Here is a 21,394-nt window from a genome sequence, read left to right as displayed (position 1 = left end):
CCCCCCCCCCCCCCCCTAAATGAGAGGCCATGATTTTTTACACGGTCAATTAGGTTAATTCTGATCTCACTTGAAATTCATCTACACCTTCTTCCTCTCCTTCCACCCTTTCCACCCTGTTGTCCACTTCCTCTATGTCCATGTCTTCTTTCATTGTCTCTTCATGCTCTTTCCACTACACCAATGCCCTCTTCTCTAATCATCTCTTCTCCATTTCCTTCTCCTCTCCTCTTTTCTCACATCTTCCTCTCTGCTCATCTTTCTACCTCTTCCACTCTTCATCTTCTCTCTCATTACACCTCTTTCTCTACCCACTCCACCACCTTATATTTATATTTATTATTAATATTTTTATAATTTTTTTTATATTTGTTCTTGCTCTTTGTATAGTTTCCGTTTTATTATTACTCTAAAGCAATTGTGATAAATGTGTAAACAATTAGGAAAACAGCATTTCCTGTGTTGTGTGTATAATTATCTGAATAGTTATCAGTTTAGGGCCAACTGAAAATATACCATGTTCATTTGATAAAATCACAAATTACAGTTTTGTTTGTTGTGTTTGGACAAATGGTACATAAATGTTTGTGATTTGTGTAAAACCTTTTCTCAGGTATTTTAAAGTAGTGGTTGGTTGTATTCACTATTGTGAAAACATTTGAGAGTTTTGTGCACATTGTTTTGAGAAAATGATTTGCATGATTTGTAATTTGTATGAAATGAATGAAAATGTACAATCTGTTTAGGACAATTACAAAGTGTTCCGATCACTGTGTTAACTGTTTTGAGAACAGTGACCTGAGTTTGGAGCAATGTGTCAAATCGATTGAGAATAACTGTAAATGGGGCTTTTTTTTTTTTTTTTCTGCTGTGATTTAAAAAGCATTTTGCTGTGCTTAATGTGTACTTTACTCATTTCTTGTTTTCAGATGGGTCTTGTTAATAGTCTTGTAAACAGCTTTTATTATTGTCTTATTATTAATGTCATAAGTTCTCCTTGTGCTATTTAGGGATAACAGTATTAATTGTTTCCCTAATTTCTGAAAACATCTGTTCTGAAACGCATTACAAAATATCAACTAATTTGTGATATTTCCTAATATTGCAAAAGAATAACTGATGTCATGTGACACCTGTATGTGACCCTCTTAAAACGTATTATGCAGTGTGACTTTTAGTTTAAGATACACTAAAGATCAAGTTAAAGATACAATTTGTGATCAGTTAAAGTAGGCCACCTTAACAACACTTGTAAAAAAAAAGACTACAGCTAAAACAAAACCTTATGTTGATAAAGTATTCTCCCCTGGAGAAGCAGCAAGTTGTTGCTTGAAGACATTTGCTTTTATACCATAAGCTGCAAGAATACAAATTGTGCTCTCGAGGGAGTAAGACAATGACATTCAGCGAGCGTTTGAAAATAAAACAGGGAAAGATAACGCCTCAGGCATGGTCCAACATCAATGTGAGTTGAAAACACCACTTCATTAAGATGATCTGGTGATAAACAGCTTGAACACTGCAGTGGCATTTTAACATAAGAACACAAACATTTACAGATCCAAGACAACTAACTCATCTAATTAGTTTCTAACTAGCACTAGCTCTGCATTGCCACATCATCAATGAGAATTAACACTTGAACTACACAAACTAAACATATACAAAATATAAAATACTAAACAATACCGTGATCATTTTAACACACTTATTCTTTGCCTTGTTGAAAATGAAAATGTGGAATAAAGTCGCTATTTTTATTTTCTTTGCGCAAAAATGTATTCTCGTAGCTTCGTAACTTTACAGTTGAACCACTGATGTCACACGGACTACTTTGTCGATCATCTTGCTACTTTTCTGGACCTTGAACGTGGTAGTTACCTTGCTGTCTATGGGAGGGTCAGAGAGCCCTCAGATTTCATCAAAAATATCTTAAATTCTGTTCCGAAGATGAACGAAGGTCTTACGGGTTTGGAACAACATGAGGTTGAGTAATTAATGACAGAATTTTCATTTTTGGGTGAACTAACCCTTTAATCATTTTAACACGTTATATTTTTCACCGTAATTAATTAATCTAATTCACGTGTTAAATTACCAGCCCTTATATATATATATATATATATATATATATAAACATATATAAACATATATATAATATCAAAATGCAGGAAGGGGGCCAACACTTTTTCACACCACTGTATATGCACACACACATACATACATACATACATACATATAAATATCAAAATGCTAAAAAATAGACATAATATATTTCAGCTTTATCACCAAGATATTATGTATTTTTACCCATAATATCTTTCACAAACACTACCATACAAGCCCCTATATTCATTTCTACAAAGATGATTAGGACATGGGGTCAAGTCTGTGAGGATGAACACATGAAATCACCTTGCATCTGCCAGCATTGCCCTGACAACTGCCCAAGCTGCAACAAAAACAGCGGGAACACCTGAAATGAAACAAAGAAAGTGAAAGGTATATTTCAATGAACTGTATTTCATACACAGTGACATACACAAAAATAATGACTCATAACTCGAAGACTATAGCAAGGAGAGTCAAAAGGTTGGTATCGTCTGATAGAAATTTTTCTATATTTTTATGGGGGAAAAAAATTTTTGCATTTGAATATTCTCATGCTGAGAAATAGGTGATAAAATTTAAGAAAAATTAGTGTGGTCAAGGGAAATTTTTCATATCATTCTTATTTGATGTTCAATATCTCATGACAGGAATAAGGTAGAAGAAAAATTCTTTTTTTGGTGATGTTCCCCAACATGTGTGCTGTATGTGAATTACATTTTGTGGTGATATCATGAAGTAATCAAAAGTTACAGCATTTGGAACCGAGGTTGCCCTTCCCTTAGCCCTTTACAGTTTTGAAATTGTTGTTTTGAATTTGAAGTAATGCCTCTCTCAAGTTTAGTCAAAGCCCCCAAAAAATTATACTTGTTTTATTCTACTCGATGAGACCTTTCAAATGACATATGACACATGACTATCCGAGCTGTATGATATTTCTGACATATTAGAGTACATGGCACAAAAAAAAACATATTTTGTAAATTATGAATTTTTTTTGTAATTTATCAGCAAATAACTCGGCACTACTGTAGAGTTAATCAAAGAGGCCACATGCATTGTAAAGCTCAGACTCTGAGCTTTCAAATTATATCCATTTTTTGTTGATCAAGGCAGTGGTTTGAAAATTATGATTAGTAATATCGTCCGCGGTACACTTCGGTTTAGAGGGAATGCTTAGCGCTCCTTAAGAGTTGATCAAAATACAATATTACACCCATTAAAAATACGAGATTCTAAGCTTTAAAATGATACCTATTTTGTGTTATTCCATTCAGGGGTTGCTTAGTAATTTGATTTTGAATTTTTTCGTGCGGGTGGTGTCGGGTTTAAAGGGTTAATATTATGTGGACTATCCTAACTAGAATGCAATGCTATTTTAGTTTACTAATTTAGTATGCATTCAGTAAACCACAATAAATAGCATGAATAAAAGCTAACATCAAGTAAATGGATGTTAAAATGTCTTAGGACATTTTAAGGAGGCATTGAAGCATGATTGAACCTTCAACATCTCCCCAGGGGTTCAAGAGCACCTGCGGAGATTTGCACTCATAGATGGATACGCTGTGGAGTAATTTCAATAAAAAATACTGCTTGTTTTCTTATTGCCAATGGAGTGTTTTTCATTCCAAACACTGAACAGGAAGAGCATCTGTTCTGTCTGGTACATTGTAAACTTGATTGAATATTTCAGTTCTGGCAGAATGTCAAAATTATTATTATTATAAAATTTTTATTTATTTATTTTACTTTCAATAGTTGCCTTCAATTCACAATCAGCCTTTGAAATTGAAAGAGCTAAAAACTCATTTTTGATTCTGATCATGATTTATATATACCCTTCATTACACAGCCCAGTAAACAAAATCAAGTTCAAATCTTTTGCTGACAGGAATACTGTATGTAATATATCATTTTGAAAGATTTTTTAATGAAAAAAATAATTAAAATCTAAATATTAATTCAAAATAATATATAGTATAATAATAAAGAGTAAATAAGAAATAAAAAATAGTATATAGAAATGTAATCTTTTGTTCTGCACAATAATTACTCAATTCACTTCAAATTGATCGACTAAGACTAGACAGAATATCAGTTATTCATCTCAACATGACGAAATCATGGTTCTAAACTAAAGTTAAGACCAAAAGAGTAACTTTATTCCCACAGAAATTGTCAATCGAGGGTGCCCTGCTCTCAGACAGCAGTTCCCATGGCGATGATGGGGTAACTGTGGGAGTCTCGGATTATCTCGCTGAAATAATGTGTGCCATGAGTCATACTACATTCTCTTCATGATACCACCGAAGGAATGGAGCTCATTTCATGTCCTTCAACAGGAACACATGCTGTTTTGGATCTGATCTGCTAGCCTGAAAATCTACTTGTCATTAAGACATTTTCCAGTAATTCAGGGAATAGGTGAGAAGTCATTCTATTGAATCAATTCTTAAAGGTACAGTCCACCGAAAATGAAAATTTAATTATAATTTTTTACTCCTGTTGTTTCAATTATTTTCTTTCGCCTGTGGAACACAAAATAAAGTATTTTGAAGAATATTTATGCAGTTCTTTAAAAAAAAAAACAGAAGGTCTCACGCTCTAAAAAGGCAAATAAAAGCAACATAAAAGTACTTCATACAACATATGCAACATACACCAAGTGTTCTGAAGACATATGTTGATTTTACTGTTAGAAGTGTAAAGATGCATCAATATTACATATTCAGCAGCATACAATATATTTTTAATTTTAATTTGATCAATAATAAAAATGTACATTTTTAAATCCAAATAAATGGACATTCCTTATTCCAAATTCAATTGTGATATTGCAGATGTAAACATCTTTTGTCTATTTTTTGTCAGCATTCAACTATAGTGCAGAGTATGGAAACCTCAGACTCAAACTCCTTTTACATTTACAAAAAAAAATAAAAATCATAGAGGTTTGGAAAACATGAATGCGGGTAAGACAGATATGTCCTCATTTTGCTGAACTCTTAATAATTCTGAGACCAAAATTTTCCTTTGCCACAATAATTATTGCATCACACAGCATGGCTTAGTTTCCTTCTCTTAGCAATGGCTCTATCAAATAAATATGAGCCCTTTATGTAACACACCCTCATTGTGCCCTTATTATAGGCAATGAAAAGTAAAGGACATGAATCACTCACATGATTCACTCATCCTCTGAACATGAATGATTTCACCTCATTATGACTATTTTACCCCAATCAACGTGACATTATTGTGTACTACTTTCACAGACTTAACCCGTTGGTCATTAACAAGCCATGCTGAATACATTCACAAGCATGTAGTGAGCAGCCACTCCTAGAACAGGGAATCTGCATATCAAAGGTACTTCTATCTCTGCCCTTCCAGTAGGAACACATCAAACAGGAATGACAAATAAATCAAGACCACTTCAACTTGAAACCACTTAAGGAAGCAACCTCTCAAAACAAACTGCAGTGAGCTATCGTTGTGCTGTTTCTGAGTGTGGGAGCGGAGAGAAGGGTATGAATACCACTCGCTATAAATAATAGCTGATTGGTTTCCACATGTAGACATTTCTAAAAGGAATACATAAGATATAGATTCAAAAGGCAGCCATCGCTGAGGTGGGATCTGTATGTTCAGCAATAGAAAGAAAGCACTGCATCCCTAGATAAACAATACCTTAACAACTGCAGAATATACGTGGGATGGCCCCCACATCACCACTGAATTAACTTAACTGCTGGTTTGACTAACACAATGAACTCCATGCAGAGAACGGTTCTGCTGCCAGCAGTTGAGACAGTTGTTCGGTCTTTGTAATAGGATTAGACACTGTTCAGACAAGAAAGGTGATGAGAAATGGAATGAGACCTTGTTAATATTTAGTTCACAAACATCCTTGTATTGCATCACTGTCAAGGTTTAACTGGCTGAAAATTTAATTGACTCTCTGTCAATTTAGTAAATTGTGTTTTTGTGTGGTGTGTATTATTGTGTATTACGATGTGATTCCATTTGACAACATTGTAGCAAATTAGCTCAAAAGGCAAATGTATATAAATAATTACAATTAATTATGATTAATTACAATTATTTATATGAGCTGCCAGTAGTAACTGTAGCACAATTAAATTGCCATCAACTAATCTGCGAACATTTAGTGTAATTTCATATCAACTCTAAGAAAGGATATTTTCGTGGCCAAAGAAAACAACCTTCTAACAGCAGCCTAATAATGCATTAGAGCATGTAGCAAGGATCAAAATCGTAAAGGGACATTATTCACAAGCAGGGTCAGAAACTCATGTAATTTGTTTGTCTCACAAAAGTTTTATTAACTAAACGCTAACACACATAACTAATCTAAACAAACAAACATACAATCACTCATACATGGGGAAAGGGCAAACGAGACTTGATGGATGAAACCATCAGGAAAACCAGAGAATGAAGTTATGAAAAGAGTCATTTAACCACCTGAGTAAAACCATCAGCGCCGTTTATAACAGGGTCTATAGCTTATACTAAACCTCTGTTTCGTTTAGTTAAATATACGATACTTACAATGCCTTGGTCGTTGACGAGTGTCCGGATGCAGTCTCGGATGAAAGTAGGAAAATGAGTGAGAGTTGCTCTGCCCGCATTCCTTTGGGCAATAAAACCAGTATTATCAGCATTGGTTGCCATGGAACCAGAGGCCTGTTCTGCCTTTCTGAGGTGTTAGATGCATTTCAGGGGAAGGGTCCATAGACCCTCATAGTTGGTTTGTTGATTGAGGGGTGTAACAGAGTATTTGTTAAATATAACAAAAAAATGGTGTGTCTGATTGGTCCAGACGCTACAACATGCTATAGATAAGAGTACACATGGAGGGAAATACATTTAATATAAATTCTGCTCCGTAAGAATATAAAGATTGGGATCAAAAAGATTTTTTAACGAAAAAGAAATGAATAGTTTTCAGCATGGACACATTAACAAGCTCAAAAGTGACAGTAAAGACATTTATAATGTTGCAAAAGATTTCAAATAAATGCTGTTCTTTGGTTTTTAATTACCAAAGAATCCTGTATTATGGTTTCCACAAAAAGTGTAATCAGCACAACTGTTTTCAACAGTAATTATATTGCATCACTGTCAGAGTTTATCTGGCTAAAATATGGGATATTCCAGCCCAATTTCACGGCAATTCGTACATATTTTACGAGGTGGCTAATTTGTATGAATTTGTACGACCTCACCTCGTACAAATGCATGCGATTTTTGCCAAATCATACGTATTTTACGAGTTGCACAATTCGTATGAATTTGTACGAATGACTTACACCTAGCCCCGCCCCTAAACCTACCCGTCACTGGGGTCTAGACAAATCGTACAAAATCATATGAGTGAGGCCATACAAATTCGTACGAATTAGCCACCTCGTAAAATACATACGAATTGGTCGTGAGATAGCGTTGGATATTAAGGGCTCATTAAACCTCTAATTAAAAAAAAACTCTCAATTGATCATTTGCTTAATGTTTTTATCTTTTTCAGCAAAGGAATGTGTAATGAGCAACATAATTTATGACAATTAGCAGACTTACAGTAAATCTATCATCTAAATGCATAAGGATATTTGAGGCTAAACACTTCAATATAAATATTTTTAAAAATATAAAAGTATGACAAATAATTTAATTTATTATTAAAATAATTTATTTTTTAGTTACATTTTCGCCCCTTTTAATCTACTTTTTGCATTCACTAGTTTATTAGGAATGCTTGTGCAGTATGACATTTATTTTTAATAGCACTCAAGACAATACAAGGTCATGAAAACTGTATGTGCAATAATTACAATACAATTTAATTTTTACATTTGAGCTTAGCATGTCACACTGCAGAACTTACAAAATTGTTTCCAACAGTTAAACTCCTATATACTACATTATTATCCACACAAATAACAAAGCGGAGCTTTAAGTTATTATTTTCTTATTATCACATCTTTTTTTATATATTATGTGGAGGCATCAGAATGCAGAACAGACAGAACAAACTCTTTGTTTTGCCAAACAGATCAAACTTATTTTATAATGAAGTACTGCATTTTTTGTCAGATAACACATTTATCACCAGCCAATTCTCACATTAATACTATTAGTATTTGCTACACTGATTACAAATTTAGCTATTATAAACACACTGCTGAAACACTGTAAAAGCTTGTTTATCAAAGTTCCACAAAGGAAGATCGTTTGATTCTACATGATTCTGTAGATGTACAATACATATTTATAAAGCCTCTCATTTCTTTTTAAGCTTCACATAATACAATGTTTTCTCAAGCCACAGGTTAAAGAAAATGGCAGCGTGAACATTGCATGGCACGCATGTGGCTCAATATCTCTGCAGGCTTCTTTTGCTTGGAGTTACTTTCTCCTAGCAGTAGGGAGAGAACTCCTCTCAGAGCATGGTATTTTGCATATGTAATTTGATTGGGTGTTGATGCAAAAACTACTAAAGATTCTTAGAACACTAATATATTGCCTATATACCAATATATAATATACACTCTCGTTTAGATCATCAGAAGACGAATTCATAGACACTAAACATGGTAAGATTACATATAGGTAAGATTACATGAACGAGTGGTTCTATCCTAAGCATACATAAAACAGTATACAATACAAAAGACAATATACAAGAACAGTAATAATAAACAAAAAGGACCTGAGGATATACGTGTTCATTTAAAGAAAGGTTTGTCTATGAATTAATTAGAGAACAGTCCATTTCTCTGGGCATTATGTGTTTTTCCTATGAGGAAAATGAGTGAGAGTTGCTCTGCCCGCATTCCTTTGGGCAATAAAACCAGTATTATCAGCATTGGTTGCCATGGAACCAGAGGCCTGTTCTGCCTTTCTGAGGTGTTAGATGCATTTCGGGGGAAGGGTCCATAGACCCTCATAGTTGGTTTGTTGATTGAGGGGTGTAACAGAGTATTTGTTAAATATAACAAAAAAATGGTGTGTCTGATTGGTCCAGACGCTACAACATGCTATAGATAAGAGTACACATGGAGGGAAATACATTTAATATAAATTCTGCTCCGTAAGAATATAAAGATTGGGATCAAAAAGATTTTTTAACGAAAAAGAAATGAATAGTTTTCAGCATGGACACATTAACAAGCTCAAAAGTGACAGTAAAGACATTTATAATGTTGCAAAAGATTTCAAATAAATGCTGTTCTTTGGTTTTTAATTACCAAAGAATCCTGTATTATGGTTTCCACAAAAAGTGTAATCAGCACAACTGTTTTCAACAGTAATTATATTGCATCACTGTCAGAGTTTATCTGGCTAAAATATGGGATATTCCAGCCCAATTTCACGGCAATTCGTACATATTTTACGAGGTGGCTAATTTGTATGAATTTGTACGACCTCACCTCGTACAAATGCATGCGATTTTTGCCAAATCATACGTATTTTACGAGTTGCACAATTCGTATGAATTTGTACGAATGACTTACACCTAGCCCCGCCCCTAAACCTACCCGTCACTGGGGTCTAGACAAATCGTACAAAATCATATGAGTGAGGCCATACAAATTCGTACGAATTAGCCACCTCGTAAAATACATACGAATTGGTCGTGAGATAGCGTTGGATATTAAGGGCTCACTAAACCTCTAATTAAAAAAAAACTCTCAATTGATCATTTGCTTAATGTTTTTATCTTTTTCAGCAAAGGAATGTGTAATGAGCAACATAATTTATGACAATTAGCAGACTTACAGTAAATCTATCATCTAAATGCATAAGGATATTTGAGGCTAAACACTTCAATATAAATATTTTTAAAAATATAAAAGTATGACAAATAATTTAATTTATTATTAAAATAATTTATTTTTTAGTTACATTTTCGCCCCTTTTAATCTACTTTTTGCATTCACTAGTTTATTAGGAATGCTTGTGCAGTATGACATTTATTTTTAATAGCACTCAAGACAATACAAGGTCATGAAAACTGTATGTGCAATAATTACAATACAATTTAATTTTTACATTTGAGCTTAGCATGTCACACTGCAGAACTTACAAAATTGTTTCCAACAGTTAAACTCCTATATACTACATTATTATCCACACAAATAACAAAGCGGAGCTTTAAGTTATTATTTTCTTATTATCACATCTTTTTTTATATATTATGTGGAGGCATCAGAATGCAGAACAGACAGAACAAACTCTTTGTTTTGCCAAACAGATCAAACTTATTTTATAATGAAGTACTGCATTTTTTGTCAGATAACACATTTATCACCAGCCAATTCTCACATTAATACTATTAGTATTTGCTACACTGATTACAAATTTAGCTATTATAAACACACTGCTGAAACACTGTAAAAGCTTGTTTATCAAAGTTCCACAAAGGAAGATCGTTTGATTCTACATGATTCTGTAGATGTACAATACATATTTATAAAGCCTCTCATTTCTTTTTAAGCTTCACATAATACAATGTTTTCTCAAGCCACAGGTTAAAGAAAATGGCAGCGTGAACATTGCATGGCACGCATGTGGCTCAATATCTCTGCAGGCTTCTTTTGCTTGGAGTTACTTTCTCCTAGCAGTAGGGAGAGAACTCCACCACTTAATCCAGAAATTGAGGATATAGCGAAAAGAACACTATGCAATACAAAAAAAACAACAACAACAACAAAAACAAGCCAATACTATACTGGACTGAACTGAACTGAACTGAACTCGGTCCAGTATTTGTCAAGTACAGATCATGATTCATATGGTCAATTAGAGTGACTCTTTTGTTTTTTGTAGCTATTCTATGTACTTCCTCCCTGCGGTTTCCTTCCTCTCTATTCATCTCTTCTCAGTATACACCTCTCTTTGTTCCACCAGGTTTCTCATTGTTGGCTCACTATGGGGTTTCACAGTCAATTCAGTAAATTGTGTTTCCTATGTGGTGTGTATTACTGTGTATTACAATGTGATTCCATTTGTCAACATGCTATAGATAAGATGTGGAAGGAAATACTGTATATTTAATATAAAAACTATTTTTATAATACACCATAAATATAATAATTTATCATTCTAAAATTTGGGTTCAGTATTTTTTTTCTTCGAAAGAAATTAGCAAGGGCACACTGAACTCGTCAAAAGTGAGAGTAAAGTCATTTAAAAGATTTCATATAAATGCTGTTCTTGAAATTTGTATGCACAAAGGAATCCAGAAAAAAAAGCATTCCAACTGTTTTCAACATGTGCTAGTGTATATTTGTTACAGCTCTCAGTCACATGCACACAATAGTCACTAAATAATAGCAGCCAGCTATAGGCAGTCAAAAATGAAAATATGAATGGAAAAATGATTGGTCTTGTTCTTTGAGGAAAGTACAATTACATGTCATGCAGCTATCCATGAACAAAACCAGATACCTGGCAGAAAAAAACACCAGCAGCAGCATTTCATTTCTCAAGAAATGTTACAAACCCAACAGAAGCGGGAATATTCACAAATTGCCTCTTCCAGGACAATCACTATCATGATATACTCACCCCACCCGATCAAAGTGAAGCCCCACAGGTACTTAGAGTCAGACAAGAAGGCCATGAAGATGAGGCTGTGCAGGTACAAGCCCTCCACCAGGATCCAGTAGTAGTTTGTAGCCAGGAAATAGATAAACAGTAAGACGGTCACTTTACAACCCATCTAAAAATGAAGAGTGGAGCAGAAAAAGTAAACACTCATATCACAGCATGGCAGTTTTGATTAAACAGTTAAACACATAGTGGCTGGGGAGCAATACTTTAGCTGTGACAAACATACTGTATTTCCTACTCTCAGTTGGAGGCCACCAAGATAAACAATCTTCTATTGAGATGCCTCAGTTCAGACTGACATAAGACAGAAGAGCAAAACAAACCAATATGCTTTTGTTTGGTTTGCTGATTTGGTACAATTAGTACAATCACATGGGGTTCTTTAGATCTTTAGATCTAACCAAAGACTCTCTAATGTACTCTTTTTTGTTTAAACACACTGCATCAGTACATGATCACGCAGATTCAGAGACAAAAATGTTTTATTTAAATAAAGGGATATCTTACCCAAACAATGAAAATTCAGTTTACTCACCCTTTAAATTATTCTAAACCTGTATGACCTTCTGTGGAACATAAAGGAAGATATTATAAAGAATGTTTCACCTTTTGAAAATCAAAATAGAATTGGACCCCACTGACTTTCACTGTATGGACCAAAAAAATCTTCTTTTGTGCTCCACATATGAAAGAAAAGGTGAACTGTCACCTTTAAGTCCGCTCTGTTATATTCTACAAAAGTGCCCACGTCATGAATACTCTTTTAGAATAATTAGCTCACTATCTTCTTTTAAGATGACACATTGACAGTGTAAAATGACAGAAACAGTCTTTAGGACAGTAGAAGTGTGACTAAATGACAACCTTTCACTACAGTCAGCTGAGTGGCTGTATGCTATAGTAGGAGAGCTGCACTTTAATGAAGCTATTAGCTCACTACCATGACAGATGTGTGTGGTTAATGGCCATATAGCATTTCCAAACCAATGAACTGAATTAAAAGGGATTTCACATCCCACATCAAAACATTATCAAAGCTTACTTAGGATGGCTATTTCTCTCTTTAATATCAGGCACATTTATAAGGTTGTTTTACTCTGACAATATCTTGGAATCAAAGCCCAAAGGGATGTATACATCCCCCACGCACTCTTGGTATTCTATCAGGCAAACTCATGAAGTCATGAAGCCTGGAATCTTTTTCAAGGAGTATTGAAAGACTTCCTATATGTACACCAGGTACTCTGGGTTAGGTGGATGATGTGTTAATAATGATAAATCTGGGGTGCTTTTTGATGAATATCAAAACAACACATTTGATATATTTGTATATATTCTCTATGAATTAACTGATCATATGAAGATTTGGCTAGATAATCAAATTGTTATGAAAATTCAACGTCTTTCGATTTTGCTAAAGGATGTAATGTGTTTCTAAAGTGCTAAATGGAAACTCTTGGCATGTAATAAATTGTTTTTGTTTGTGGGTTTGGCATAAAGTGTATTTAATATGTCCTATTTTGGCAAGAAATTAATGTAAAAAAAAAAAAAACTGACCACACTGAACTAAAAAAAGTACATTTTGTTTTTACTGTATAAAGAATTCAAATAGTTACCAAACATTTGTGGACTAAAGGTATTAAAAGAACAACAGCCAGTCGTAACAGATCAAAGTTACACAAAATATTCTTGATACTGTATTATCTTTAAAAAAATTAATTTTTGTATGGAAACTTTTGGCATTAAATAAATTATTTTTGTTTGTGAGTTTGATATGAAGAATTTGAGTGTTCTGTTGTGCCAAAAAAAAAGTAATGTCAAAGAAATGCACTGCACTAAACTAAAAAAGTACATTTTTATTGTACCGCATAAATAATTCAAACAGTTAAAGAAAGCACACTCTCACTACTATTAAAGACCAGACAAAAGGTTTTATATTATCAATAGAAGTCTAATGTGAGCATCACTGAAGTTACAAAGTGGATCAGACAGCAATCCCAGACACAATCAGTGTAAAAAAAAAAAAACACTGTTAATCAAATTAATAAATTCACTGTTAATAAATGTTGCACTGTTGCACTCACTGTTGAACAGACAGATAACAGTGAAAGGAGTGAAGAAGGGGAAAGTACAGTAGCAATAGCACAAGAAGCTGCTTGGAAAACGTTACCTGTGACACAGTTCAATCTTCACCTGAAAAAGATTAGGAAATGGAGTAGGACTCTTGGACACTTCAGAAGCCGACAGCAGAAGATCAGTCAAGTTTAAGACTAGGCCAGCTGGTTTGTCTAGTGTCGCATCTCTCAAACCTCTCTAACCTCTGCAACGTGCCTGGATCTGCCAAAAAGTATGTGTCTGTGTCTGTAGGATTGTTTTGCCCCTATGAAAAAATCTGAATCTGAAACTACCTTATTTTACCTTATTTTTCATTCTTGTTCTGTTCTGAATACCGTTAAATTTAAATATTTGTTGTAGAGTGAGGGAAATAGGCTATAATGTTTATATTTACCAGTATTTTAATATACATATAAATTACATAAATTAATGTAGCCTAATTGTTTGCAATTACAAGGTTAACGGGTGTTTTTGAAGTAAGATCAATTTCTCTTTCATGAGATTACTTCCTCTTTTTGGCCGGGTTTCGTTTCTCCGTGTCGTAAACTCTAGGGGTAAGGCTTCTAAACCGGGGTGTTTTAGGGGTGTGATATTCAAATGACGATTGTTTTCTGCCGCCACATTTATCAACATACGATCATTCGTACGATGAGATTGGCGGCATACGAATATTTCATGAATCACAAGTGAATTCTGTCGTAAGTTGATTTGTGCGCACGGATCTGCGCTCGTTTCTACATTAGATTGATAAATGAGGCCCAGTGTCTTGCTGTCTTTAGAGCCATCTTTATCGTTTGGTTTCTGCGTAGACCTGCGCGGTCACCTCTCTTGTAAACACTACATGTGCAAATCGGTGGGCGGGGCTAAACCAGCAGTGATGTCAAAGCAGGCGTTTATCTTCTTCTGCGGAGGCGGTGCACCACACTATTACATCATAAACGTTAGAAGAATATTCTTCTAGAATATTCTAGAAGAATACTAGAATATTCCAAAAGATGTCGTTTTGGCAGACTGGCTTCAATATAAGCTGTTTTTAGACTAATGACAAAGTTTTGAGTTCTGAAATTTACAGGATGTTTTTATAGTACAATGACCTCTTATATGTCAAAAGATGAATGAAATTTTGGTTTCTCAGTTCATGACCCCTTTAAAATCAGCCATTCTGTCTACACTGGATGCTTCAACATCAATGAATGAGTCAATGAAAGTAACTGCTGCCCTGTTCTATTACTGACACAAAGGACAAATGCATTTGCAACAGTCACTTCTGTTGCAACAATGGACGTGCCTGTTATAAACAAGTATTACTCTATAACAAGCAACCAATAGTTATAGTTCAACTATCATAATAACATATTTATTAAAACCAAATTACATCAAAGTTTAATCAAGTAATATTACATGTATGTTGCTTCAAATATAATACAGCAACAAAAGTATATCATGCAGCTCTCATCTATTACGATTTTCCACTATTAGTCCACAAATGTTTGGTAAACACAGAAGTGTCATGAAGGACGCAGACAATGAGGTGCAGCTTTAATTTAACAGAGCTGAGTGGTCACTCAAACCAACTCACTCCCTGATAATCTGTTAATTTCGATTCGAACGTTATTGAAAGTGGTGATATACAAGTGGGTGAGTTGTTTGCTTAGTAATTAGTCCATCCATTACCAAGCCTGACCCATTCAGGCTGATTTGTGGAACAGCTATAGACATGACTAGGGTTGGGTACCGAAACCCGGTCCCAATATGGCACCGGTACCTGTGTAACCGGTATGTACTAGAACCGAATCAGAATGCAGATTTCGGTGCCTTATTTTTGTGCCATGCCTAAGCGATCGATTGAAATATTTGTCCTCTGGTTCTCCGAAACGGACGTAAGAAGCATCATCACCGGCACTGCACATGAAAAATTATTTCCCAACTGAGAAAATGCACGTGAACTCAAGTCGGAAAGCTCTAATAATAAAATCCAACAAATCTTTGTAGTATCACGAGTGTCCATGTTGTTTTCACATTCCGACTTAAAAGCACAACTCAGCAAATGAGAGCATCCGAGGAGCACGTGAATGCAGTAATTACACTTGCTCTGATGGCAGCAGGTAGCCTTCCGTAAACTAAGCTAAACATGCTTAAATTACAATGCCTAAAGCTAAACCTCCCTTGTATTCACATTTCTAAACCTGTTGTCCAACAAAAGAGAACATTATAACCTTTTTACTCCACAACACCAGTCAAATGCTTCCTTTTGTGATCTGATGTGGCTTCTTGAATGTCCCAAAGGCTAAATATGTTCCATAGGCTACTTTAAAAAGAATACATCGATTAGCAATGGATTATACATATACTTAATTATTATAAAATACCAGAGATGGTTTGAATAACACATATAAACTATATTGTCGCAGTCGAGTGTTTATTGTCTTTTTTTATCATTCAAAACGTTAATACGTTCTGTTTACTCAGTTACAGCTATAATAAGATGCCTTTGTGCATATAAGGGATTTCCTGGAGGGTTATGAGTTCCGCTACTTCTGTGACTGGATTTTCTGTGCGAGGGCACCCTCTAGCGTCCAGTATGATTAAAACAGACATCGTGTGTTTATAGTGCTAATGGCCAATCCATCATTTTTTGGGGAATTTTTATTTATTTATTTTTTAATAAGTATCGGTTCAGGCACCGTTTAGGCACTGGAACCGTTTTAAAAGTATCGATTTTGCACCGGTATCGATAAAAACCCAAACGATACTCAAGCCTAGACATGACAGGTGATTGTTAGCGTGTAGACAGCGTAATCAGTCAATCACAGAAGCACTGCCTCCTCTCATGACTTTTTTCCAATTTTGTGCCTAGAAATCTGCACAATACAAAAACACTCAAGCAACTCATCAATAAAATAACAGATCCAACCTTGTCTGCGCTGTGAGCAAGTTTCATGGACATGAGGAAACTTCACCCCAGACAGCAACCAGTTTCGGCCCACATCTGGCCCGCGTGGATTTCACATGGCCCAGATGTGGGCCGGATCTGGGCCAACACTATGTTGCTGTCTGGGACTGAATTTTGAGTCTTTAACCTCCCTGCCTTCTCAACCACTATATCTCAGCCAGAATATCTGTCCATCCAAAAGTTATTGTATGTGTGTATATATATATATATATATATATATGCATGTATGATGGCTGTGTACTGGTCCAAAAGTGTCAAAAGAACACACCACTATGACATTCCGATCCCTAGATATGGATTGGTCCCTTCATTGTAATTCTATGGGATTTCCAAACTTGTTTTGTCACTTAGCAGGTGATAATCGTAAGTCTGATCACATAGAAAGTTAATAGCACACTTCTCCTCAACAAGCTGCAGTATTTGAGGTATCATTGAGCACAAATGGTGCAGGATGAGTTCCCCACTATAGTTTAATGCCTAGGATTAGGAGTTTCTTGAAATCCCTAATACCAAGTATGATCAATAATAGTGATGTCTGCTACAGCAACGACTGATCGAACCTTAAGACGTGTCTTTTTAGCTCAGCTTTCACTCTACACTTTAACTGTGGATACAGGAATATAAATATGATTGTTGGATAAGAATGGCCAGTAAGTTTTAAGAAATGAGTACAGAAAATAGCTATTTTAAATTGAAATATTTCCCAATATTACTGTTTTACTGTATTTTTTACCAAATAAATGCAGAATTGAAGTGCCTTATAAACCTTATAAACTTCAAACCTTTGAAAGGTAGCGTATATCCAAATATGAGAGGTATATATTATATGAGAGGTAAAAGTAATATGTAATAACAGTTTTGAATTTTATTGCTCAGATGTTTCTCTTTCATAGCTCCTATTTACATTCAGTCTCAGATAGTTCCCATAATATTCCTTAGGAAAAATACAAATAGACATAAATTTAGACTGTTGACAAACAAGAGTATCAAACTATAAAATTATGTACACTAGCTCACATCATTTAGACTTTAATGGTATTTGCTTGAGTTAGGTGTGAAATTTGAGGAAAAGTATATATTGAAACTGATGACTTTTGATAGCAGACTGATATCTTTGCAAATCTGAGCATAATTTGTGACACTGTTGAGATTTCCTCAGAAACTCTAAAGGAGATGTGTGATGACTGGAGTCTACAGTATTTGTCAGGAGAAAAAATGACAAGCATCATAAAAGTCTCCATTTGCTCTACATTTAATCTCATTGTTTCTCCTTTCTGATTTACACACTGTATAATACACTGTTTTCTGTTTCTGTTCTTTTTATTTTTCCACACAACCGTATTCATAACACAAAAATGTTTGAATGATTCTGTGTAGAAGGCCATCAATGGTTTTTAATGTCTGAGTTTTAATTTACCACAAATAACTATGTGTCAGTCTCTGTTCCGTGTCTGTGTGTGTTTTCTTCCCCCACGTGCTCCAGGTTATGTTTTTGTCCTTGTTTGGTTATCTTCCTGTTCCTGTCATCATAGTTCATTAGTTTCTCCCTGTGTTTCATTATTAGTTATCCTCCTCACCTGTCTGCCCCTCGTTATCTGCCCTATTTGAGTTCTAGCCCGTTCTGTTCTCCATCGTCCAGAATTGTATATGTCTATCCTTGCTATGTGTGTTTTCCTTGGTCCCTGGATATTATTAAAACCTATATGAATTTGTTTGAATTCCTCGTCACTGAGCTCCGCACAGTGACACTATGAATGTAGTGCATCATTTCTTGACTCATCAAAACATTATCTGTCACAAGTGATTTGAAGAAACTGTAATTAGTGCCTATAATATGCAAAAGCAGCTATAATTACAGTGTATTTGCCAACATGAGCTCCATATTCAGCCAGCACAGAGGTAAACATTGCAGCTTATGAGTGAGAATGTGATGTTGGTGGTTTTAATCTGTTACATTTTTTTAAGGAACAGCTGAAGTCCTCTTTTATTCATTCTTACATTGTTCCAAACTTGTATGACTATCTTTCAAAGAACACAAAAGGATGTTTTTTTTCAGAATGTGATAAATTTGTATGCAGAACAAAAGTGATGTGGTAAGTTTAAATATGTGTATGCTTGATTAGAGAGCTATTGTGGAAAGGAAGACTTAAATTTCCATCAAAGCTTGTATGGCTTTGAAGACATGGAATGCAGTATGTGAGTCATATACTATTTTTATGTGTATTTACAACTTGACATCCTTTGTCTAAAAGAGCAGCATGAACATCCTGCTAAACATCTCCTTTTATTTTCCACAGAAGCAAGGTTTGGAATGACATGAGGTTAATAAATTATCACAGACTTGTCCTTTTTGAGTTAACTATCACTCTCTGTTCCCTTTTGTTCTTACTTTTACCCCCAAAGGAGTGCATTTGGAACTCAGTAGTGCAACAGCCCAGTGAAAGGGCTGCTATTCTGAGCATGGACAATAACAGACGCATCAACTCCAGACACATGAAAGTGCCAGAAACTAGGGGTAACCGTGAGAGCTTCAGAGCTTCTGCCAGATGATCAAAGAGGTGCCGGAGAAAAGCAAGGTGCAGATTATGTTATCAATACACCTGGAGGATCTGGACGGCTCACCTGAACACCTAAAACTTTTGTTCTGTCTTTTCCCTGCCTCTCTGCTGACAATGTACTCTAAGACATCTCTGCCCTCTTTTCACAGTACTGATTGAAAACATAATGCCTATGGCAGACCACCACAGTGAAGCAGTAGGGAGGCTTCTATAGAAGTAAAAATGTTATAGAAATCAAATGAAATCATCGGTCAACAAGGTATACTTCTGGAAAAACTGGACCTAAAAGTCAACAAAAATAGTAACCGAAACAGCACTAGTTACTGAAACCCTTTAAGATCTCTTTAAATCATTATCTTTAAATAACCAAAAACTGCACAATTTAATGAATGAATGGACAATTTCCTATTCTTGCCGCTAAATGCAGATCCCAGTTATTATAAATAATGAAAAATACTGAATGCTAGCTACAAGGGGAAAAAAGGGCAGTCTACCCTTCTAATCACACAATAGCGAGGGAAGCATAATGGATTGAAAAAACTTTAATTTCTGGTATCATCATTTCTGTCATAGCAGCCTTGGTCATACAGTGTTAAAGGGGTCCTATTATGCTCTTTTACAAAGTCTTAACATACACACTACACACTGACTAAAATTAAAAAAGTGAAAAAGCATAATAGGACCCCTTTAATAATTTAAGATCAAAAATGACATTAAATTATAATGCAAACGCACTATGAGTCATTCTACAATCCACCCACAATGTAGTATCACAATTTTATACCAAGCATAGACTTACTGGGACAGTCTTCAGGAAACATTTTGTCCAAATTAAAATCACAATACTGTATTCACAATATTGGTTACTTTAATTGTATTTGTCGCCTCTGGCTTGCTTAGTTGGGGACACTTCATTTCCAGCGATACCGTTGACTTGATTGCAAAGATACTATTTAAACTGAGCTGGATGTTGACATCACTGAATTCAATGATGAACTGTCTTTAACTGAAAAATTTGTGTTTACTATTGTCATTTTGCATTATTGACACTATTTTCCTAATTAATGCTGTTCAGTTGCTTTGACACAATCTGTATTGTTAAAAGCGCTATATAAATAAAGGTGACTTGACTTGACTTGACTTATTCTGTCATAATATAATACTAATATTGAACTTTTTTCCCCTTCAATACTTAACAAAAAATAACATGGACTATATCATGGGAATATACTGTATATATGAATTAATAATTTGTCAGTATTGTCAGTAGTTGTAGTAGTAATAATAATAATAATAATGATAATAATAAAAGTTATAATAATGATATGCTGCTTGGCTTTAAAAGAAGAAAAACAAATGACTGCCTGGTGTCATTGAAAAGTCTTTGCAAAGATTCCTAATATAATGCAGAAAGCATATATACAAAGCAAATATTTGCCACTAAGTTGGTTCTGCTGTCATACTGTTCCACTGAAGAAAATGAAACGGTAGGAAATTTCCTGCATGTTTCTTGAAATGCGAAATTTGAGAGTAATAGCAACCCATTGATGTAAACATGTTGGCTATGGAAGCATATAGGTAGCGAAATTCAATTTAAAATGAAGGCGCTGCTCCTCTCAGCTGCTCGCTGTACAGAGCAGACGCAGAGATAGAGGTGTGCGCGCACTGACCTCGCGCCGTTGCGTCAGTACCAGCGATCACAGAGACTCGCTAAGGTTTGTCCAAGAAGTCGCTAGATTTGTCGCTAGTCTCTTTTTTGGAAAAAAAAGTCGCCAGGGGGTCTGAAAAGTCGCTAAATCTAGAGACAAAGTCGCTAAATTGGCAACACTGCGTAACACGCTTCCGCCAATCCCTGCCTTGAAGCAATGATTGACGGAGGGTGGGAGTGGTCAGCTCGGAATGCATTTTCAAATTGAATTTTGCTACAAATATCCGACAACGTCATGATGAAAATGCAATCCTAAGTGTTCTAACTGTTAGTCTAAATGCATTTAGGACAAATAGCATTTAAATGATA

The 21,394-nt window shown here is 35.0% G+C and overlaps 1 protein-coding gene across 2 annotated transcripts in view; it reads right to left on the bottom strand.

Annotated features, from left to right (window-relative positions):
- The window catches only part of LOC107663806 (parathyroid hormone 2 receptor-like), a 75,330-nt gene that overhangs the window by 29,447 nt on the left and 24,489 nt on the right, over positions 1-21,394 (bottom strand). For both annotated transcript variants that reach the window (XM_016454154.1, XM_016454153.1), the window contains 2 exons: positions 11,707-11,860; positions 2,416-2,476 (listed from right to left, as the gene is read on the bottom strand). In XM_016454154.1, the coding sequence (XP_016309640.1) occupies positions 2,416-2,476; positions 11,707-11,860 (215 nt within the window). The remainder of the gene's footprint in view (positions 1-2,415; positions 2,477-11,706; positions 11,861-21,394) is intronic.

This window comes from Sinocyclocheilus anshuiensis, unplaced genomic scaffold, assembly GCF_001515605.1.
Source record: "Sinocyclocheilus anshuiensis isolate Anshui unplaced genomic scaffold, SAMN03320099.WGS_v1.1 scaffold976, whole genome shotgun sequence".
Taxonomy (NCBI): Eukaryota; Metazoa; Chordata; class Actinopteri; order Cypriniformes; family Cyprinidae; genus Sinocyclocheilus; species Sinocyclocheilus anshuiensis.
Note: the sequence above shows the minus strand (reverse complement) of the source record. Positions and strands in the feature narration are given on the sequence as shown.